The sequence below is a fragment of the Cynocephalus volans genome, chromosome 1 (genome assembly GCF_027409185.1).
Source record: "Cynocephalus volans isolate mCynVol1 chromosome 1, mCynVol1.pri, whole genome shotgun sequence".
NCBI classification, from domain to species: Eukaryota; Metazoa; Chordata; class Mammalia; order Dermoptera; family Cynocephalidae; genus Cynocephalus; species Cynocephalus volans.
This window is the reverse complement of record NC_084460.1, coordinates 80241013-80265709: the sequence shown is the minus strand read 5'-3', so window position 1 is coordinate 80265709 and position 24697 is coordinate 80241013. Positions and strand designations below refer to the sequence as shown.

The following is a 24697-nucleotide window of genomic DNA, read 5'->3' as shown; positions in this document are numbered from 1 at the left end:
TTTGTGGTTGTTTGTTATGTGGCAGAGAAAGCTAATATAGGAGGAGTCATCCTTTGTCTTCCACCAAGATTGACAGGGTGGTGAAATTTCACAAGCACAAAGGTTTGGATACTGGATGGCCAAAATGAATGATAAGATACACTCCAGGGGACAACAGCTGTAAGAGAGCTGTGCACTATTTAAGATAAGCTATTCAGTCCTGCAGTTCTGTGGCAACTATGAGAAGAAATAGCATGGCCTATCTCTGAAAAATGCTCCAGTGTCTAGAGCAGCTGATGCCAGCAAATACCAAAGAGGAGAGATGAGTCTTCTGCAATGATAAATGTACATACCTTTACAGTAGGATATGGTCAAAAATCCTGGAAACCATACACTTAACAGAAAACGATCTAGAGGAAATTAAATCACACCAGCACAAAAGGATAAATATATACAAAATCTTTATAAATTCACATATTTTGCCAAAAGTGTACAAGCACTCTCAATCTATTGGGACAAAAATGAACAGTTTTGTCCATGAATGAAGTCATTATACAATTCAGGGATGGTATTCACAGAAACTGAATTAGGTGTAAAAAAAATACTGTGTCATGTTAAAAACAACAATTTATGTTTGAAACTAAACATTGTAATTGTGTTAAATACCTGCCATATAACAGCATTTTATCTAATAACAGTACTAATCCGCTTGCTAAATAAGGCTTTGACTTATAAGATGCACATATTTTCAAAACTGTTTAACATTTCTACTTATAAATTAATTCACAGGATCCATACAGTTGCTTTTTAGCTTCAACTGGGTATTATCAAAAATAATACAAAATGATCCCCTTGCAAGCAACAAATTTACCTTCCTAAATAAAACATGACATTGGATTAAATTATACAACTTGTTAGCCTCCCCCGTGTAAAGTCTGTGACATTATTAAAGAGGGGACATCTCTTGCTGTGGTCCTCTGTCTGCTATTACTTCACTGACACACTTTCTCAGACTTCCAGGAACTCAGTGCCTGGAATGTCTTTTTACAACCAGATCATCAGTACCACACTCTCCCTTAAGATGACTGGTAAGGGGATCTTAACCCTTGACTTGGTGTTGTCAGCACCATACTCTCCCAAATGAGCCATGGGCCGGCCAGATCATACGTAGAGGTAAAAGAAAGCAATCCAAGTCTGATAAGCCCCTAGGGGGCCACACTAGCTCACTGCTGAGGTGGCAGGTGCAGGGTGTGTGAGCCAAACACACTTACCTCCACACTGGGCTTCTGTAACCTTATTCACAATTTGGGTAACTGGTTAGCAGATGGTAGCTGGGACATGTCACATATAGATCTGAGTCCTCCAATAATGTACACTGTATCAGGTTTTATCCCTTTGTCGAAGAGAATAGAGAGGGAACATAGCTGCCAGTAAAAATCATTTCTCTCCTCTCAGTCTTCCAAACCCTCATTACCTTTTTATGAAACCTCCCGTTAAAATGACTTTTCTCTCTTCTTGCACTATTGGAAGAAATAAAGTTCTGAAGAAATCTGCAGCTAAGAGAGACTCCAAATCCAGCAAGCAAAGCCTTTAGTGCAAATAGAATGAATTCCCATTAAGGTCAAAATGTTTCAGTTGGGTACCATGCTTGCTTCTTGATACCTTTTAAGGCCTAATTTTCCCTTCCTCAAAATTATGAAAGTATATTCCAGCCAATTTCCTATTTGGAAACTGGAATAGGAACAGTCAAAAATCATGCATTATTGAAGGCATAGCAGCCTCACGTCAGCTTTTTATCAGCTCATTTGGAAATATTTTTGAAAAGTAGGACCCCTATTCTATGTTCAGGATTTTTTTCACACATGTGAACCATCTAAATTCTATATTATTTAAAGTAGCTAGGTTTATTAGGCTATACTTATCTAAGACTAATATTGGGTGAGATGGATTTTTAAAAATAATTAACGTCCGCACCCTTACTCTCCTTCTTATGAGGAAAAGGTGGCAACAATTCAAAAGTCAATTTCTCTTTGCTGGGAAGAGGCTGAGAAAAACATAACAGCTTACCTTCTGAATTCTACCAATTCCTTTTGAAATGAACACAGCATTAGAATCGGATGTTAAAAATAAGAGGCAGGAAAAATACATACAAAATCGAGCATTCCTTAAAGACACAAAATCTTGCTAATACTGGGAGAACCATATTAAGGAGATCTTTAAGGAGGAATAGTAACATTCTTAGTGAAGTGAGAATAGAGAAAACCAGAAAACAGCAGCTTATATACATTTTTTTATGCCGGAACATGGTGACACTAGAAGGAGCCGAGACAGCCTGATCCCTGAAGTGAACTGCTCAGCTAGTCTGGACCTAAAGAGGCTTGCAAGGGGATGGTTATGTAAAAACTGAGCTTTGTGAATGAACCGTATCCAGTAGCTGTTCTCCTGAGAAAGCAGAACAACCTGGCAAGCTTAAAGGCAAGTGTTTTTATTCTTTTAATTAAATAGGCTGTGATAAAATTAACAATACAACCAGTCCAGAATCAACCAGCCCACTATTATGCAGTGCAAATCTTGCAGTAACAAAAGGCCATCTGAGAGGTTACACGTTGGTCTCCAGTCCCAGTAAACGTCCCATTCTCTCCACATTCTTATCAATTGTAGCTTGACATGTTATCTCCTTGGCACACTCCATAGGAAACCAGCCCCTTTCTCCATCGCGCAGTCGTTCCCCCTCATACCATCCTGCAAGCAAGAACAGAGTCAAGCAGCAGGTATTTGGCAGAATCTTGACTGGGCCAGGCTCTGAGGAGGATGTGAGAACAGTTCAGAGGCCGCATCCCTGCCAGGCTGGGCACAATGATGAACGTTGGAAAAGAGAGGAGGGACAGAGGGAAGGCTTCAAGGGGAAAAGAAGGACTTACCAGGGACAGAACATGAGCAGAGGCCCCACAGTGAGAAAGCTAAGAGCTATGGGCGTGGGCTGAGCCGGGGAAGGGGATGCTTTGTGTAGGAGTAGCAGGAAAAAAGAATTTGAAAGTAAGGAAGAAATTTTGGAGATGAGAACTAGGTCCCTGGGGGACTGGGAAGGAAAGAAAACTTTTCATGGATCCTTTTGAATAACACACCATGTGACTGCATCCCTATTCAAAAATGAATTAAAAGTGTAGATAAATGATAAAATGCAGCCAGCTGAGAGGCAGGTGCATATAGGAAAACTGAAGGGAAGGTGCATAAAAAGAAGAGGCTGTCAGCGTAAAACTTTTCCAATGTCTCCAAGTCCCTAAAGCACCACTCTAAGTCATCTTTAGGGTTCTGAGAAGCCATTGATTTAGGAAATGAGGTCTAGAGAAAGAAGAAAAGGAACAGGAACAGAGAAGAATCAAAATTAGCCTTAGTTGGGGAGCAATAATCAGCTACAATGTATATCGACAAAATAAAATTAAAAAAATAAATAAATAAAAATAAAAATAAAATAAATAAATAAATAAATAAAATAAAATAAAATTAGCCTTAGAGACAGATAAGAAGGCAGGACATGAGTGCACTGGGATATGGAATATGAGCATTAAGAACAAAATGAGAGTCCTCATCTCTGGCTCCCTGAATGCTGCACCACGAATGCCCCGAAAGAACACTTCCAACTCACCGTCACTAACACGCTGATAGATGAGGACCACATCCGCCACCTGCAGGGAGAGCTCATCCGGCTGCTTGGCAGTAAACGACCTGACGATTTCCACCTGAGTCAGAGCTGCGGGGGAATGGGGACATACTGAGCTTCGAGGAGCAGAGGAAAATCAGAACACATGCACAAACCAAGAGTGTACATTTACTCAGTCTTTCTGTGCAACTCAGGACTGGCATTGAGAGAGACAAACTGGGCTTCTATCAAGAAGCAAAAAATCTTTTCTTAAGAACTCTCTCACAACTATGACCTTTAGAATTGTAGAAGCTCAGATTTGAGAGGTCTCTGATGATGCACAAATCTGCTCAATAATAGCCTTGATCAGGAGTCATTAGTCATGTCACATAATGGAGCAGAAAACAGCCATTGTGCATTGGGGAAACTGAGGCAAGAAAGAGTTGGTGGTGTGCCGAAGCCATACAACTGATGATAAAATCTGCAGTGTTCCCGGTTCTCCTGGCTCTCATCCACAGGACTTCCTCATCCCACCAGCAGGAGCATATGAAAACTGCCAAAGGAGTTTAGAAATAAAAGGAGTTCCAACCAAAAGCTTAGAAGACATTTTAGAGTTCCTTCAAAATGCTGATGTGTAACATAAAACTACTTCAGTGTCTTCATACTGACTGACATGCCTCGTTAGTTAATTTATTTTTTAATATAAAACTTGATTCTAGGGAGCTTTCAAACCAATCACTTGGGCTTTGACCGTAAGCTTAAAGCTATGATTTTTGAGAGCTTCAGGATAATCAGTTTTGCTGTCCTAATTCTTTGGATTTGACCTTTTAACCACAATCATCCAAAAAAGCATGACATCAAAGTTAGGGAGCTAATAAGCACACGATACCACCCTGTACTGCACCAGGTCCTAGTTCTCTAGAAGAATGAAAAACATTTTCTTAAAAGGTCAAAAGGAATGGCTAAGTAATCTTATTTTAGCTTAAAAATGCTTTTCAGCTTAAATTCATATTGTCAGTATAAAGAAGGCTTAAACTTGCAGCCATTGCCCAAAAATAACAGTAAAAATTTAAGAGCTTTATAGTATAAGCCTGTCTTTCAACGTATATTATTTAACTTAATCCTCTAATAACTCCGTGTCGTATATAATGATGCACCTGACTTATAGATGATTAGAAAGGCTTGGGAAGGCTAAGCAATGATTTGCCCCTTTACACAGCAAAGAACTGCACCTTGGATTTGAATTCAGACACACTGACTTTCAAAGCAGGGATCACCCAGTTCTGGCATAAGGCAGAAGGAAAGAAACCTCAGAAGAAATTTACAAATCGAGTACTGTGGTGGTATAATCCCTTGACAACCCAGAGTCCAGCAGGGGGCAGAGCCCCTCCATGTTTCGAAATAGGCTGCCCCTTGAGAGAACTTACAGGTTCTGTCGGGAGGCTGCTTCCCACTGCTGTGTCCCAGGGCGGTTATCCAGCGGGCACGCTCACTCCTAAACACAGAGAGCAGATCCAGCTGAGACACATAGAACGGAGCATGTTCTAGACAGACAGTGCAAAGCCATTCCCAGAAAACGGGAGAGATTCTCCAGAGAGGAACGGGGCTGGCCTTCAAAACAAAGGTCAGAGTTATTTAAAAATGATCATCTGGGAAATCTAAAATAGGCAGAAAACTAGTCATCATTGTCAAAAGACTCATAATGAACTTGGCTAGGTACCGATTAAATGGAATTTCTCATATGACAGTTTACAATTAAATGAAGAGCTGATTACTCTAACCCATAATCACAAAAATATTTATTTAGCACACTCCCAGTCTGACTTTTAACATTTCAAAAAGGTAAATTTCTTATTTATTTTTCTTTCTCTGCTGTTCTAAGGTAGGTAAATTTCATTTTTTAAAAATACTAGTAAAACACTCTCTACTCCTTCTCCTCCCTTCCCACACATTCAAACCATTTCAGAAGAAGATGAAAAACTTGACATGTTTAAAAGTTGTCTCATCCCTCATACAACTAATTTTGCCAGATATGAGCCTGATTTAAATAGAAAATCTCTGACCTTTTTTAGACTGTTATCAAATGCTTAAAATGGTTTAATGAGTACAGCAAAAAAAAGGGGTGGTGGTGTAGATAACCAAGACATTTTATATAATATTAAGCTATAATTACATGAAACAAAATAATGACTTAACTAAAGAATTGAAAGTTTCAGATAAGTAAACACTGCTCCATAATACGGTCACCCGCTCCCTCGTTTTTTATTTTGAAAATCAAGTATTAGGATTGCAACTAATTGAATAAACCACACACACACACACTCTTACATCTCTTAAGAGGAACTAGTTAAAGCCACACTACATGTCAGATAGAAGCACCTGACATCCATTATTTCACGTAATCCTCCCAAAGCCCATCCAAAGGACGAGAAGACTAGATGAAAGTTTCAGGGTGACTGTTTCAAACCAAGGTCACTACGCCACTCTACCCTCTCAAGAAGGCACGCCTTTGTGCCCAATACCTGAAAACATCTTTTCCTCCCATAACAGCCAGCACGTCAGAAGGCTTGTCACTGTCACCCCCCCCCCCAGGTGTGTCCTTGCATCAGGCAGAGAGGGCTCTTTAGAGCACTGGAACATGCAGCCTGTCCTGTCTGCTCTCTCCCTCTCAGATGCCCCTCCCTCTGTTTTTACCTAGCTACGCCCACCCACTGCCAGTTAAAAGTTTTCCTATTGAGGAATCACATACACGAAATGGACTGTGCTAACTGTAAGTGCATACAGCTCCGTGAGTGCTCACTTACGTATACCATGTACACATGCTGCCAGATCAAGATACAGACATGCCAAGAGGTTCCCTTTTATCCCTTTCCAATCAATAACCTCTGTCCAAAGTTAACTGCTATTAGGATTTCCATCACCATGGATTCATTTTGCTTGTTTTGTACTTTAATGGAATCCTACAGTATGAACTTTTTTGTATTTGGCTTCTTTTGCTAACACATCCACTCAGTATTAAAAACACAACCCTCACCTCTTCCAGGTGGCCTCCTGATACATAAACCCACACTTCCGTCCCCATTCCAGTCTGATAATCCTGTGCACAGGCACCCCTCTGCACAGCTCTATCACACTGTCAATCAACAGTAAGCTTCATGAAGGCAGGCATCTTATCTGTTTGCGTCACTGCATCATCTCCAGAACACTGCCTGCCACTTAACAGGGGCTCAGTAAACATCTGCTGACCAATGAATCACATCCTTCACTGCACACTGAGCCCGATCATTTATAGACTTGTCTACTTCTCTTATCAGATCATAAACTCTAAGAGGACAGGGATTAGATCTTGTAAATAATATCATAGAGCACTTATGTGCCAGGTATGGTGCTAAGTAATTTGCAGGTGTCATCCAATCTAATCTTTACAACAATCTTGGAAAGAAAATATTACCATTATTATTTCTATTTTTCCAGAGGACAAAGCAAATCCGGAGTGTTAAGTGCCTGCTCCCAGGAGATGAGTGTTCCCTGGCAGGTGCTTCCAAAAGAATGGAGGAGGCAGGAGGGTGAAACTGCAGTGTGCTGGAAGACAGGCTTACTTAAAAGAATAAAATGAGACCAGGCTCTGGCCAAGCTGGTGTGGCATGTAGCAATATGCACAATTTATATAGAGACTGATGACACTGTCTTGCTTTTAAAAATTTTGCCTCTCCCTAATACAGGACAAAGGGCTTCACAATGCAGTTATAAGGAACAAGTAAAACAACTTCCTTTAAAATAGTCCTCATGCAACACTTAAATCTTTATATCATCTCTTTGTTAGGATAAGATCTATTTTTTACTCAGGCTCAACTAGAACTTCCAAAGCACAAAGCCAACCGAAGACTAAATATCTTGCAGATGGAAGAACTGCTCAGCAAGAGAAATCTAAAATGATCCATTTGTGTCTCTGTATGCCAAACCCAAACAAGTCAGACTCAGACTTGGATTACCACCTCATCTTCACACGGCCCACACTGCCGTCTTCCCGGAGCACTTCAGAGCAATCTGGAGCCGGTGAAGCAGATCTTGCACATACAACTTTCCAGGTGAGCCCATCTCTGGCACCAAATGGCTGGTTTCAGTGGCAGCTTCACCCTGCCGCCAGTTTGCAGAAGTCCAGATGAAATCTGTCAGTCCTGTGGCATGCTGCCTGGATGCTAATAGCAACTCTTAGACACAGCAGCCGCTCACAGAGACTCCAGAGGACAGAACAAGACAGTCCTTGTTGCCTGTGCTGAAAGGAGCCGCTTCTTGAAACTGCTTCAATTGAATCAGTCCCACCCCCTCTTAGATGCCGTCAATACTGCATAACATCCCCCGGGGCTTCGCAGAGTCCTGCCAAGCCCTTCCTCCCCGCATGAAGCAGAAAGCACTACACATCACTAAAGCGGGGATGAGACTGGCTCATTGAAAGATGGAATGCTGAGGGCAAGAAAAACCAGGGCACTGACTTACCCGTTATGAAATTTAGATATCAAGTCCAGGGCTCACTCACAGACATCTATTTTCTCCAGGGACAATATGAAATGATCAAGATGAATTCACAGTCTACCACACACCCATTCATAAACTTTTCCCTTTGCCCAAACAGAGCGATTAGAATGAGCAATGCTGCACTAAAGTCGGCCTGCAGTGCATCCACTGCCAAGGTTCACCTGACCACTCCTTCAACCCACTCACCCTGCAAGGGCCCTGTGCTAGTGGGGGGGCTCACAGTGAATAAAACGGGGTCCCTTGCTCTTCACAGCCCTCCAACATGAACGAGCAGACAGCAGGAAACAAACACACACAAAACCCAACACAGTGAGCAACGTGCAGAGACAGAGCACTCTCCTTAAAACACATCTGACCCAGGTAGAGACTCTTTTAACTTAAATATCTATCAATGCAGTCCTTCCATAATCCCCAAATTCTCCATGCATGGCATGAAATGTCTCTCAGTTTCCAATTCGGAAGTTAGCTGTGGAAGCACCTTGTCCTGCCCCTCATATAATTAGGCACAGGAGGTTTAAATTTAATTGCACAGAGGTCAGAGATATGACAAAGTCCAACTTCTCATTGAATACCAGGCATCTGCTAGAAAAGAGAGAGATGCTGATAGCTGGGAAAGTGGAAAGCAGGCTTTGAAATAACACAGTGGGGCTGCAAATGAGACCACGCAGGATGGGGGCCCCTCCAGGGACTTCATCACTGACAGAGTCTCCTGATTTCTCAGTAGAAGTGAAGAGACCCCAGTTGCTCTTTAACCTTCCTTTTATCCCTCCTAAAATGGCATTGAACAGTCACCTTTTGTGTTCCTTCTTATAGCCTACAGATTCACCTGTGGTTCCTTTTGAAATTTATTTATACATGACCTTGGAAAACAGGCCAAGCCACAGTAAGGAGCTGGATTGCAAAGACAGTTGTGTTTTTTCATTACCTCACACATTCAATTCAACTAGATTAATTCAATAAACTGATCCATGAAAGAAAACCCACAGTGTAAAAAAATGTCATTGTGAATTCTGTGAGACCAAGCCTTACAAAACTGGAAACCAGCTCAAGTCACCTAATGAAAAAAATCTAAGCAAAGCAAACTTAATAGCCTTAGCCCACTAAAAGAGTTCTAAAATTTAGATTTTGTGACATGTTATGTAATTAAATAAATGATTTCTTGTTTAGCATATTAAGTAGCTCAGACCTCAAGTCTGGTCCAGAATCCTTCAGTTAACATGAAGTCAAATGATCTGTTTTCCCACTAATAAAATACTGATACCATCACCTTGCTCCTGTCCTATTGGGGTTGGTGATAAGAAACATAAAATCCAATACTTTGACAGGCACGATACAAACATAAAAGATTGTTATTAGACTTAGAGTCCAGGTTCAACAAGGAAAAAAATACTGTAACCTGCAAAAAATTTTTCCATGTAAACCGTCTTCTTCATATTGTGATTTTTCCTAAAGCATGAAGTAAAGACTATATCAGAGATACTACTTACAATTTTAGTCCATCCCATTTACTTCCTGTTGTTAATTAAATCATTAATAGAGGAAGGAAGAGCGCAAAGACTTCCTCAAACAATGCCCCTTTGTCAGGAGGCCCAGGAACTGGTTATCTGGATGGCTGACAGCACCAGCCACATTCACTAGGCTTCTAGCTCCTCTTTGTGAGAGGAATTTTGAGAGGGATTTCTTATTACGGTGTTTTTGGTGCTGTTTTTTTTTTTTTATTATCCTATAACTAAATATAATGGGTGAAGAAAGTTTGCGTTCATCACTGAACATGTCCTAGATGCCTCTTCACTGTATACACTGGCCCCCAAAGACATCCAAATTCTACTGCAAATGCAGGAAGCCAAGGGCACCACTTGCCACAGCCTGTCGTCTGTGTCAGCTGCAGCTGTCTGTGCTTCATCTTAATGGAGGCAGACAAAGGGGACTGTCCGGCTCCCACATTCCTCTTGAAAGGCCCAGAAAGAAAAAAAAAATGACAGCGGTAAAACATTCTTCCTTTGTCCTTTCATAAAGGGTAATAAGCATTCGTATTTTCCACAGACTATTGTCTTATTAACGACACAATGACTTAGAATCTGCAACAGACAAACAGATTAACACAGTATGCATGACATAGATGTATGTCCTAATAACTGTTTAACCACACCCTTAATAGCAAAATTGTAAAAACTAGTGAAATTTGGGGAAAACTTGCCCCAGCAGCAACAACAAGGGCAATGAATAAAGACTGATAGGAAGCAGCACTCCCCCACCTGAGGCTACCATTCTACCTTGCCCTGGATATAGAAAAGCTAGTTATAGTAATTATGGGTCAATCCCAAAAATTTGTGGGGGGGAACTTGCTATGTACAGAGCAAGAAAAGAACAAGACTGGAGCTGAGTTTAGCATTAGCCATAAAATAGTGCAGGATCGATGGGAGAGAAGCGGGGGGTCAGGAGGCTGTTAATGTTGCTCACAGATAAGTGAGATGGTTGACCTAGGAAGGAGGACTGAGACACAAACAGGGGGAAAGATGCAACAGACCTGTGCAGAGGAAGAACTGGAAGATAACAGATCTGTTCAGACATACAAGCATGAAAAATCGCACCAGGTCTCCAGACTGGCTAGTTCAAAACTGTCAATGGCACCACGTGCAGAAATGTGAGTGTTGGGGAGAGCAGCAGGCTGCATTTCCAAAGGGAAGAGAAGAGCAGGTGCACTTACAGACACGGGCAGAGACGCAGACAGCATGGCAGAGAGGCTGAGGGAGGATCGCCGCCAGCAGGGGTCAGTGCGAGAGAGCTGGATGGTCAACGAAATTAAATGAAACTAGAGGGAAAGAAAGAGGAAGTCTGGACTGACTGCTGGATGTGAGACCAGGAGCTACTGTTAATCTTTTGATGGAGAGGCCTCAGCAGGGTGACAGAGGGAGAAGCCACAGTGAAGATGATTAAGGGACAACTCAATACATGGCACCAGCTGCTCGAGCCAAAAATCTAAAGCCTCATTGCCCCTCTCACTTACTACCACCCCAGCTCATCCAGTCCATCAGTGCATCCTGTTGCTTTTGACTCCAAAATGCAATATTTCTATGTCCTCCGATATACCATGGTCCAAGCCAACATCAGGACTCCCCTTGGCTACACCAACAGGATCGTCATTGTTCTCTCCACTGAAACTTCTGCCACCCCAACACTCCCGTCTTCCACGGAACCTCCTGCTGTCGCTTACAAGGCTCTACACCTGTGCTTCTCAAAAGGGCTGTGGTGGGGAACCAGTCCCCAGCTCCTAGTCCTCGGTGGACCAGGTGTTTTCAGAAATACAGTAAAAATGAATTACTGTCGAAATCATCACATGCTTTGATGCCTCAGAAATTGTCAATTAAGTTTTTAACACAGACTGTACTGGAACAGTTCTGCTCTCAAATGCTCCAGGCTCCACTGCCCTCTTGACCAGCCACCCTCTCCCCAGTTTACTCTGATCAGCCACATTCACCACATTCATGCCAAGTTCCACGACGCTCAAACTCATTTCTTTGGGAGTTCTGCACTTGCTGCTCCCTTTGCCTGGAACATTTTAGCTCGGCATTTCGACAAGGGTTAACTCCTTGTCATTCAGAGTTCAGTTCAAATGTCACCTCCTCAGAGAAGTCTTCCAGCACTATCTAATTTAGGGTACATATCCCTACCCCCAGCACATAACACTCACTATGTAGCACATCACCAGCTTTATGGTCTTCACTGCACTTAACACTACCTGAAATGATCTTTTACTTTTTAACTGGATCAAGTAGAAATGCTTTCCCACTGTCCCAGCTTGCTGTAGACCATGTTCCCAGGCAGACTGGAGAAAGCTCCCTCTTGAGTATCAGCCCAGGGTGGGGATCTGGTCTCTGTGTTCTTCACTGCTATATCCCAGCACTCAGAATAGCACTTGACAGAAAGTAGCTGCCCAGTAAAAACTCACTGAATTAATTCGCAGGGAGAAGTAAAGGCCACTCTCTTGAGAAGTTCTGCAAAGGGATGGAGGAATTTAGGAGTGGGTTGGGAGCCAGGAGTAATACATTGGAGGGCAGATGAGACGGGAAACATAGCAGATAAACGAACTAATGGGAATGGCACACCCAGCGAGCATTTGGAATCCCCAGGGATGAGACTGCTGGGAGCAGCACTGAAAGGTTTCCTGGCAGAGGAAAGATGTCGCATGGGCCCTGAGAGGTGACCCATCTGGCAATCTAAGGAAGACTAAAGCGGGCATTCCAGGAAGTGGGAAAAACACAAACAAAGGAACAGAAAAGGAAGTTCTATGTGGAAAGTAATTTGGGAGATGCAATATCTATTCAGCATCTCATTATAAACTATTTCAAACCATGGTGCCCTAAATTTACCATCTGGGTTTCCACAAACATTCCTTTTTTGAGTCTACAGACTTTCTTTAAAATCCATATTTTAGTAGTTTCTAACATTTAACAGCAACTGACTTCCTGGAGTTTCCCTTCCAGATCCAGTACAAGGCTAAACTGAGCAGCAAGGTGGGAGTGGACAGTCTACTAGTAGGTCAGCAACTGCTCAGTAAGAAGATTAAAATCTGTCACTAGAAAGATCGCTAGACTGTCAGGAGGCCAGGTTCTGGTTCTGGCTTTGGCAATTAACTCACTTCCCATATGACTATAGGCAAATCACTGAGCCTTTCTGAGCTTCACTTTACATGGGGGAAAAATGAGGGAGTTGGACTTTATATACAATTAACATATATATAAAATAATATTATAAAATATATATAATTATATATAGCTATATAAAACTTTCTTATAAAATTATAATTGTATATTATATACATAATTAGGCTCACCACATGCTTTATTGTCTAAACAAAACACTTTTGAGAGACAAGGAAAGTGCTATTCATAATTTGGCCAGGACCACTCACGTAAACTTGAACTACTGATTCTGGGGAAACTGACAGATATTTGGCTGCCTTGTCTATTGCTTCCTTCAGCTCTGACATCCTGTCCTCCTCCACAAGCACCCCTGGGTCCTTTCTTCACATGCCATAGCTGGCTCAGTGCCTGGCACATCCTGGATTCTCACTAAGTGCCCCATTTCCTTTTGGTCAGCTTTTCTGCATTCTTTATGTAATCCAAGCCATCGATCTGTTCTTTCACTGTCTTATAAAGTTGAACTGTCCTTGCGGCAAACAGCTCCACCCTCCCACTGCAGTTTTACATTCTGTATATCACCATGTGATCACCATTAAGAACAGTTTTTCAAAGAAGGTATTTACCTTCTTCAGGTATGAAGCCCATTAATTTTTCAGGTCAAAAAAAAAAGCAGCAGGGGCTGGCCAGTTAGCTCAGTTGGTTGAATGTGGTGTTGCAACACTAAGGTCAAGGTTTCAGATCCTCGCATTGGCCAGCTGCTAAAAAAATATAAAAGCAGCCAAAGGGTATAGGTGACCAGTGTGAAGTTCTGCAATTACTCCAGAGTGGTAGTGAAAACCAAATTTTCTCAACTACATTGCCCATGGAACATATTAACCAAATAAGACATAAAAGAGAGAAAACCTGAAACATATGCTCATCTATACATTTTGCAAATCTTAGAAGCAAAGAACACATTCTACACAAATCAAAACTCTGCTCAAAACCAGGTAGCCTGGAGCTGCCCTGCATATTTCCAAGCATGGAATATAACAATTTGCTAAGCTTCTACAGTTAATTGGTTTTTTAAGGAAAGAGCATCTTTGGCTATAATACATTTTCTTTCAACACCAGTACTGTTTTATGTCTCGTAAGCACCTGTCCATCGTCTCGTAAGCACCTGTCCATCTACTTACTTCTCAACTGTAATTGAGGGCAGTGTGGGGGGTGGGCAGGGAGGGAGCAGGAGAATGAGAGTCAAACCTCTGTACTCAAGGAGACCTCTGCCCTCTGCCCTCCGGAATGTTCTCCCGCTATTTTTCAGAACTACAAATATGAGTCACACCCATGGGTTTATGGGTGACATAAGTAAATACTCTGAGAACATGTCTGATTGAGGAAATGAACATCCACTCAGTCCATAATGAAATCAGAAGGCAGGAAGGTAGAACAAACGCTACAGAGTCCCAGGAAAGGAACTGGCCCTGGTGTAAAAACAACTGGGCACGTCAGTTCGCTTCCTACTCCCCTGGAATAATCCAAGAAACAAGTGGTGGAGATCACATCAGTTATGAATGAGACAGTCAGGAAAAACTCTACTGGCATGTTGGCAAGGCCTGAATAAAAAATTCTTGTAAACAGAAAGAAAAGGAAAATGCAAGGCAAAACCAGCACTGTTTCTCCACTACAAACTCTGAGAGAGGGAAGTGTCTACTTTCTGAGAACTCTCTAGAACATCTGGACAGGTACTAATCTCCAAAGTGTTTAAGACTTTCTCATCCTTAAAGTTGTATAAAACCCCAAGCTAAGACTTACAAAATTTTGTTTCTTTTTGTTTGTTTGTTTTTGGCAGCTGGCCAGTGCAGGGATCTGAACCCTTGACCTTGATGTTATCAGCACCATGCTCTAACCAAGTGAGCTAACCAGCCAGCACCAAATTCTGTTTTTAAGAGAGGTTTGCCCAATCAAAGGAAGTCCAGGTCTGTCTTCATTGGCCAAAGGGTTTTAGAGTTCAAGAAATGCCTTCCCCCAGCCCTGACCTTGGGGATGTCTCTTGCTGGTCACCTTGCAGACCAGCAAGCACTACGCCCACCCACACCTTCCTCTCCAGAGCAGCAGACACACAGGGGCAAGCTTGGAATGCCAACAGGGCCTTCTAGCACTTTCAGTGGAAGAAGGAACTCTGGGACCTCAGAAAAAGGCATTTCTTCATTTTGTAAACAAACACTTTAGGATAAAGTTCCTTTTCTTATTCTTTCTCTCTGTTAACTCTCAAGTTCATTCAGAACATTCTATAGCTTTCCATCAACCCATCCCTGGTTTTCTTTAGCCCTTGAAAAGCTACTTCTAGTACCAAAAGATCTGAAATGATCATTTAACATTTTACATGGACGCCTTATAATTTTCACATTTTTCTTATGTCTCTTGACATTCTGTTTGGCCTAACTTTAGTCAGGCTTCTGAACCTTCTCCTAGGCCCATCTGTGCACTTCTTTGTAAAATCCAGTTTCAGCAAAAAAATATTTGATCACCCTCAATCTTTGATCTGGTTCCTCATCCTCCACCACCCTCAGGTGAAGTCTGATCACCCCAGCCTAGTTAGCATGAATCCTGTTAGGTCGGTTTAGCCAGATTTCCCCTTATCCCTGATGTTTCCTCTTAGTCGTTTTGCATCCACTGACCCTACACTGCCCCTTGGCTGTGAACCCGCCCTTGTCCGTGCTGTGTGCAGAGTTGAGCCCAATCTCTTCTCCACTGCAAGACTCCATTACAGTCGTCCCCATAGCCATCGCGATGGTCTGGAATAAAGGCTGCCTTACTGTGCTTTCACATGCATCGCTGAATAAATTTTCTTTAACACTCTTTAATGATCCAGGAACACAGTTAAAATCACTCTTAAGAAGTGGAGACAGCAATTTGGGATCACTTTCTCCTGTTCCAGTCTTAGGACTGTATTTCACCTGCTGACCCATTTCAACTGCACTATGTGGGAGCCCTGAAGACGTAGGGTGGGAGACCTAGGCAGGCACCTGAGAGGACAGATCTAGGGACCTTCTCCTTTCTCTCCACTGCTCCACTCTCTGACCCAACATAACACCTGCCCATGACGATTGTTGCAAGAGGAGGTTTCTAGTTTCCAAACAAATAAATTGGTCAACTATCTCTAAATGGACCACGTTACTTGAGCGGACTTCAAAATTAAATCCCTTCCCCTCATCCAGTGTAAGGCCTGGCTGCACACTAACTGTTGGTGGAGCTGCAGGCACAAACGGGATGCCTGTTTTGCCCCTGCAGAAACTCTGGATTGCAAAGAGGATTAATCAATACCTTTCCCTAAACAGTAGCCTCTTTGGCAGCCATCACTGGGCTTTCTGGCTGAAGGTAGGTGAATAAAAAATGACTCCAATTCTATTATCCAAGAAAATGTATGGCCTGGACTCAAAATACCAGTTCAGTCACTCCCTAAGGTTGGTGGGTCATATCTTTATCAAAGAAAAAAATAAAAGTATTGTTAAACCACTCTAAAAAATTAAAAACCACACCACCTAAAACAATGCATCCATCAGGACTTATAGACACAAAAATAATAGTATTCATCTCTTGAGATATTGAGCAGATCACGATGAAAAGAACATCTGTATAAAGCACCAAGACACAGTGCCTGGTGCACAGTAGGTGCTCGACAAAAAAATAAACAGTAGCTACTGTTTTTAGGGAGTCTGTAGACCAAGGGCAATCAGGTGGGGGAGACAGACATCAGCTACTCTGAAACCCTTTCTCTGCACATACTTACTGTGTCTCGGCCCCCAGCAGCATCTCCACTTTCTCATTGGCATGATTACTAAGGACTGTCAGAGTAAAGAGGTGACTGGCAGAGCTCTGTCTTGAATAAAGCATTGTGGAACTGTTCTTCCCTGGAGAAGAATTAAGCTCTTCATTGTCACAAGATTCCACCAATAGTTGATCTCTTAAGGAATAATCATTGACGTTGTAGCTTTCTTCACTATAAGAAAAAGGGAGAAGAACGTGTCAGTTGTGCAGTGGATAAGACTGTGACATTGTCAGTTCTCGAGTCACATTTTGGAGGTAAGTGGCAAGGGGGTAGGGAGGGAGGAAAGGGAGACAATGACTTATTTTAAAATATGAATTGGAATCTGAATTATATCTACTGATGATGAATCAATGTAACCCCCTCCAATGAAACCTGTTAATTGTTATTTTTATGTATGTAACATACTAATTTGCATCTCATGTATAAAAGCAATATTAAAAATATATATATATAAACCCTCCAGGTTTCATTTGACATCACCCTGGAACTGTCATCCCAGTAATGCTCAAACAAGCACACCTCCCCAGTTTCCACACCTCCATCCACAGAATAAAGAGGGAGCCCCAAACCAACCCATGCTCCAGCTAACAGGGCCTCACCCCCCACTTTCAAACAACCATGCAGAGGACAGGAGAAGGGCCCCAGAGTTCTGCCTGCTTCTGGCAAGACACCTGACCCATCCTTCCCTCCCACACTCACAGCTTCACCGTCTGTGTCTGAAACCACCAGGACAGATCCCACCATGTCACGTTCCCTGTCCCTCTGATGCGCAGGGACCCCAGCCCCTTCATTCCCGGGGCCTCTCACGCCCATCGCACTGTGAGCATGCCTGATCCGGTCCCACCTGCTTCAGCTCTCATCTGGCTCCCGGACCCTCCACTGTGCCCCCTGGGGATGGACCTTGTTAGAGAATCCAGTAAAATCTACTAAATGCTCAGTCTCTTCTGGGAACTCTCTCTTTACCTTCTTGCTTTAACAGACACTTGGCTCTCCCTGGAGGACACCGTACCCCCTGAGGGCTCTCTGCCTGTTTGCTTCTCAGTCCTGCTTCCGGACAATGCTCAACTCCTCTTCTCCAAAAGTCCTCGGCCTTCAAGCTCATGCCATCATCTCCTTATCATGATTATAGTCACCTACTGACCCCGAATCACTCCCTATCCTTCCTCATGACTTTACTTGCTGGCTCACTGTCTCTCTCCAACACTGCTTTCTTGAATTTCCATGTGGAGGATCCTTCCATCACGTTGACCTCTCAGTTCCTCGATTTCTTCTTCTCCAGTGATCTTTTCCTCTGCCCTACTTCAGCCACCTATCCATGGTCATACCTTAGACCTTGTCATGACCATCAACTACAACCTCCCTGTAACCCCAGCATCAAACATACCACCCTCTAACCAGCACCCCCATCTTTTCAACTCACCTCCTCTAGTTCTCAACCCCAACAATTATCTAACCCAACAGTTCCTACAGCCCATTGACTTTACCACTTTCTCCCTGAACTTGAATCCTTCATGGCATCCTGTTCATGCATACCAAATTACTCAGCCTCGATTTCTTGGTACCTAGTTAAAATCACTCCTTGCATACATGCTCATCTCCTTGGATGTACCTGCCTGGAAAATCCCAAACCTCCGGAACTCAGTAAATAACTGATAAGTGAATGGATGAATACACAATACATTCTAATATATTCTAGGAATAGGGAGTAATTAATTTACTTAATAACAAATGCAAATATATGAGCTCAAGGGAGCTAAGAAAAAAGAAAAATCCTCATGCCCAATCAAACATACTAGGAATTTCAGAACAGACCACTTTGCTGAAGATTTCTTGGCATTTCTTTTGTTCAGTGGTGGACACTGTCTGTCAGCCACTGCTTTGTAACTCTTCTTGAAAAACTTTATAATCTTTTCTAAAATTTAGTTCAATAGATTCTCCCCTCAGAAAACAGCAAACACAGTTATCTATAAAAGCAAAATACTGACACCTGATCAAGCCTATTTTTTACTAGGACAGTAATCTGTATTAACTGAAAGTTCATGTGGTAAGATCATCTCCAAAGTTCTCCCGAGACTGCCTACAGAACAGCACACCCACACCCAGGGTACATAACATGCTTCCCATATTCAAAGTGAGACTTATCAAGGCACACATGATGTTCATAAAAGGAGGAAACAGGATAATACACTTTACAATCAAGTATGATTATATTTTTAAAAGGCCATGTTTACTAGAAACAAAGCAGTCAATTTTTAGCAGAGCGGAAAAAGGTCATAATGTTGTGTAAATATCTCAGACATTAACAGACAAGGACTCAGGATGAAAACCTCCAAAAACCAAACAAATGAACGAAAGAAGAAACCATCAAAACAAAAGCAAAACCTCGATAACAACGTCAAAAATGAGAAAAAGAAGATCAACTAGGGCCTGCTTGTCTCTGTGCTCTCTCTGCATTTCCTAGTTACACTTTTGGTCTTGATGCACAAGCCAGAAAAGACGACCTGTCAGTCAAAGGCACCTGTTTCCAGTTAAAAATAATTCTGCTTCAGGCAGAGAAATTGGAGCAACCTAATGTTGTGAACACAGGTTATTTAGGAAGGGCTCAAAACAATGACATTTCCATAGATACCATAGGCATTGCCAAAGAACAAAAGCCAAAGAAATGTATATGTGGTAAGAGTTGAATGTCTGTACCTTCCAAAACTCACGTGGAAGACTGATCCCCAATGAGGCATTGTTGAAACGTGAGGCCTTTATGAGGTGATTGGACAGTGAGGGTTATGCCCTCATGAATGGATTAATAATTGGTTATCATGGGTGTGGACAGGTGGCCTTATACAGAGAGCATCTGAAAGTGTTCTTGCCATTCTTGCCATGTGATACCCTGCATCCCCATGGGACTCTGCAGAGAGTCCCCAAAAGAAGAAGACCCTCACCAGATGTGTTCCCCGGACCTCGGACTTCCCAGCCTCCAAAACTGTAAGAAATAAGTTCTGCTTCTTTATAAATTACCCAGTTTCAGGATTTCTGTTATAAGCAACAGAAAATGGACTAATACAATATTCTACAGCATAAACTGTTTTCACCTATTAAGTCGTACCCAATAAAATTCAAGACCAGTAGTTCACAGGAAACTCATATAAACTAACATTAATAAATTAGTTAAGTCTTTTTTTCCTCTCTTAATTTTCAGAATTCGCATCTCCCCCAGTTTTTGTCTAAATGCAAATAAAACCAGCTAGTATGTTTCATTGATGTTTTGGATCATTGTCTTTTGGGGGTGATTACAGACAGAAGGAGATAAATTTTTTAAAATGTTTATTAATTGTTCTCTTAAGTGGTGACAACTACAATACCATTGATTTAGAGCTAGGGTGGCTGTCTGACCCAGTTTACGCCTGCTGTCCTCTCAGATGTCCAGTGTGGGTGATGAACTGCAGCCACTCTACTCATAGCTATGTGAGTTCACCCCAAGTATCTGTTTCCACACATCTGCACAGCCCGAACAGGGAACTGTGCTCACCGTTTGACCTTCTGGATCCTAAATAGGATATAGGAAACATATTCGCCTGTTTGTTTTTAAGAGATTTACTATCAATCATTCAATATCATTATTTTATCTAGACCAATAAACTTCTGCTTTACATAACAAACAATGCAGGTGTTTACAACTTCTTCACTACTCTTTTAGTGAAGGTTCAAAATAATCAAGAGTATTTTCTCCTCTCTTCATCTGCTGAAGACTGAATGAAATTCGTTCTGCTAATGTCAGCCAGCACCTCTCTCCTCTCTCATCCTGACCCAGAAGGACACCTCCGTGTTAAAACATGTGCTTGGGCAGGAGGAGGGGGGACTCCATAGCCAGACGCAGCTATTCACAGCCCATCTCCCTCTTCCGCCAACTCACCCATGTCCAGTAAGTATAAAGCAGGGTAAGTTGGATTGGGAAAGAAACCTCTTTCCTGAGGGAAGTTGATGCTAATCAGACTTCCCCACGTTTGCCTCTATCATTTAACAAACATATGGTTTACATAGTCTGTGAAACCATTTGGATCATATAATTAGGAAGTTTAATCGCTCAGAAAAAGGCAAATGGAAAAACCACCTTTCCTTGCATGAAGAAGTCTGAATGGAGACTTCCTTTGATTGTCTTCTATGTGCTCCACATTTACCAGCTGCTAACCAGGGCTGTCTGCTTTGTGCAAGCAGCGGCTGCTATCAGGCACAGCCATCAAATCAAATCTATAAAGTCTGATGCCCTGTGGTATAAAAAATGATGGGAGTCCCTACTGAAATTTACTTAAAGTCCTAGTAACCTTTTTGAGATTTCTTTCTCTTCTTTTTTTTTTTTTTAAACCACATAAAGAGCTATCAACAGAGAACATGAATCTCAATTATTTTTCCCTCTGGAAGGTAACTTCTTTGTTAAGCAGCTGAGACAGTGTTTGGTTCTCCTACATGCAACACAGCATGATGTGTGGAAGAATGATATCCATTACTGGAAACAGTGGCTTTCTCCAAGAGATTATTCTGGTGCACCTTAACTTTCTGTCCCACAATTTCAATAAAGGTTAGAATTTCTCATATTGGACATATGTTTATTTCTTTTTAAACAGGAAAACACTTAAAAACTACATATGACTGACATACACTTTCAAAATGCCAAAACTACATATACACACATTTGCAGCAGTGAGCACAGGAATAACAGACTCCAACTTCAGCACGATAGCTACCGTGGGAAGGAGGAGGAAGAGGGAATGAGGGCGGAGACACTTTAGGTAATGTGCAGCATTTTATATCTTTTTTATTGTTTGTTTATAAAGGAGAAAGCGGACACTAATGTGTCCAAAAATTAGTATTTGTTAAATTTCGATGATAGGTATGTTAATGTTTGATAATTTTCTGCGTGCTTGAACTGTTTCGCAAGTAAAGGTAAAAGACATGTAAAAAATTATATATGCATAGATGTGAAGACTGTCATCACTCTGGGTGTCTGTGACCCCTCAGGATGCAAAGTAACTCCTAAGGGATGGAGTCTCTTCTGTCCTACTCACCACTGACTACTTCAGATGACATCACGACTGAAAATACACTACAAAGTGAGAGGGAATTCAGCAAAGTGCTTGGGTAAAAAAAATAATAATAATGTCTTTTCTACATACGAATGACACCCCGTGAGAAAATATTGAAGATGTTCATCTTATCTATAATAGCCACAAAACCCATAAAATATTTAGGATTAAACTTACCGGGTTTCTCCTATATGAAAACAACCCTAAAAAACTTTAGAGGAAGGCCTGAATTAACAAGTAAGAAAGCTTGATATTATAAAAATATCAATTATTCCTAAATTAATATATAATTTTAACACAATCCTGATGAAAACACACACAGGTTTTTGGGAGGTGGTAAGGACAGGAATAGCAAGCAGATTCTAAAACATATGGAAAAATAAACATGTAAAAACAGCCAGAAAGACTGAAAAAAACAAATGAGAATGAAGAATCCCTATGACATGTTGAAACATACTGTAAAGCTGCAGTAATTCTAAGACTGGGACCAGGGCATAGGTTGATAGATTAGTGAAACAGAACAGTGAGCTCATGAATTGACACAAACACATCTGGGATTTAGTAAATGACAGAGGTGACAAGTCTGTAGGGAACTGAGGGGTTAGTCAATAAACAATATTGAGACATTTGAGAAAACATCTGGAAAAAAAATTGAATCCCAGTCTTACTCCTTGAACCAGAATATTTCCTTGAATCCAAGCTCTGGGCACACAGGAGTCATGAAGAAGAGGTGGGTGGCAGGACAGGTCTTTCTGTTGGACACAGACCTGTGCGGTCTGCCTTGTGATCGGGGAGCTGCTTTTAAGCACACATGCACCTTAGAAAGAGTTCCCACCTTATCCCTTATTAGCAAACATCTTAGGTACTTAACAACGGTGAGCAGGAGTGGGAAATAGGCTAATTGACCAAGACGGACCCAGGTGTGTGGACGAAAAGATGGAGATGGGGAAGCAAGGGGAAAGGTCAGACTGCAAAGGCCAGCTTTCCCACGACCCACTGCTGTCAGCCCCAACTGTAAGTCTCCCATACTACCTTGCATTGTTCCAGAACTCTCTTGTAGCCCAGATCTGACAGATGGAAACACAAGCAGCACTTCCAATTCTTCCTTTTGTAAGAGTTAAATTAAGTTTAAAAGAAAAGATGCTATCAACATTTATCCAAAACCAAACACAATGATTTTTGGCATATATCCTCAAGATAATGACATTTATGTTTTACCCATTCAGTAGCTCCTTCTCAATCGGTTTTGTTTAAAACATCCACACAGCTTCCCCATCCTGAAAAAACCTTTACTAGAATCTGTGGGTACCAAGACAAATGTCTCCTGAGATAGCAGCTGCCTGCATTTTCTCAGACCCCGGTGCTTATATGTCAGTGAAATGGCTCCCTAAGGTCATCGTGACCCAACACCCCACCAAGTCCAATACTCTGGATTTCACCCTTATTTTTCATTGATATCTGTACAGAATTTGATGATGTTAAATTCCACATACTGTATGATTCCACTTATGTGCCATACTGGAAAAGGCAAAACTATAATGACAGAAAACAAATCAGTGGTTGCCAAGAGGTGGGAATAGAGAGAGGGACTGATGGTAAGGGCTTTGAGAGAAATTTTTGGGGTGACAGAAACCTTCTGTATCTTGATCATGGTGGTGTTTATGCTATTATATGCATTTGTCCAAACTCATAAAATTATACACTTTAAAAAGGGGTATATTTTACCATATGTAAATTATACCTCAATAAATCTGACTTAAAAATAAAAAATAAAGAATTTGATGACATTGAGCAGCTGTGATATCCTGAGACTCTTACTTTCTTCTTCTAATGCCTTCCTGTGACATTTCTAAGTCATCCTTCTTCAGGGCCGTTCTGCAAGATTTTTTTCTAGACCCTGTTGCATTAAATCTCTCTGAGGGATTCAGTGGTTCTTCCAGTAGTGCTGATACACAGGAGCCCATGGGGTTTATGAGATCAAAGGAAATTCTTCCTACTTTCCTCCGAGACACGTCTCAGAACTCTTTCTCTGCAGATTTCAACTTGTTTCCCTTTTCCTTCTAAAACATGATTCCTAAATCCCCACACTTGATCTTGTGCTTAAGTGGAATAAAAATAATCTAGTCAAACATTGCTGGGATGGAGGACATTGGACTATGCTAAAATGTGTTTCAAGTTAAGGGGTGGAAACACTTTTTCACCTAACCGAGACTGACTTCAACTTGAAAGCTTGATTTTAGAATTATACTAACAAGTTTTTGTGGAATAATATACAAGTACAGTATAGCAGGTAAGAGTACAGACTTGATTTGGAATGTTTGGTAAGGATCCCAGTTCTATCACTCATTCGCTTTGTGAGCTCGAGCAAGTTACTGATCTTCTCTGTGCTTCAGTTTTCTCATCTGTAAAATGGGGGTAACAATTCCAGCCTCACTGGATTGTTGTGAGGATTAAATGAGATAATACATTTATTACCTCATTGTGTGTAAAGCATTTACAATCACACTTGATTTATAGTAAATGCCCAGAAAATGTTAGCTCTTACTTTAAACTTTTTTAACAGAACACCATCCATTTAAATTGCCTGACATTTTGTTAAAAGCCTGATAATTATATGTGCTTTGCAAATGGGCAAGAGGACTAAGCATAATTAGAGCTAAATACCCATGTCAGGAAATTTCATAAGTTGGCGAGCTCTCTGACCAGCAAAACAAGGCACAATATTTATCCAGAAATTGATTTCAAACAGCCGTACTTGCTCAGTTCCTCAAAATAATTCTGAAAATTAACAAACATGCCACACACTTCCTGTTCATTGTCAAGAATTTAGCAGAGATGAGGGTCACACATTCATCGGATCTGTTGTGATTCACTGCCACCAAGAAAGATGGCCAATGATCCCCAACAGGACCAGAAGCCCCCATCCCTGTCACCACAGAATACCAGATTTCACAGCCCAGCACGTCCACAGCTGCCCCTGGGATGCCCTGAACCCATCAACCTTGACAGTCAG

At 41.6% G+C, this 24697-nt stretch overlaps 1 protein-coding gene across 1 annotated transcript in view; it reads right to left on the bottom strand.

Moving 5' to 3' along the window:
* Nucleotides 1–2443: 2443 nt before the first annotated feature.
* The window catches only part of ARHGEF26 (Rho guanine nucleotide exchange factor 26), a 115617-nt gene continuing 93363 nt past the window's right edge, over nucleotides 2444–24697 (bottom strand). The window contains exons 11-14 of the mRNA XM_063113971.1: nucleotides 16571–16780; nucleotides 5047–5114; nucleotides 3626–3730; nucleotides 2444–2721 (exon numbers count right to left, since the gene is read on the bottom strand). Of these exons, the coding sequence (XP_062970041.1) occupies nucleotides 2579–2721; nucleotides 3626–3730; nucleotides 5047–5114; nucleotides 16571–16780 (526 nt within the window). The 3' untranslated portion in view covers nucleotides 2444–2578. The remainder of the gene's footprint in view (nucleotides 2722–3625; nucleotides 3731–5046; nucleotides 5115–16570; nucleotides 16781–24697) is intronic.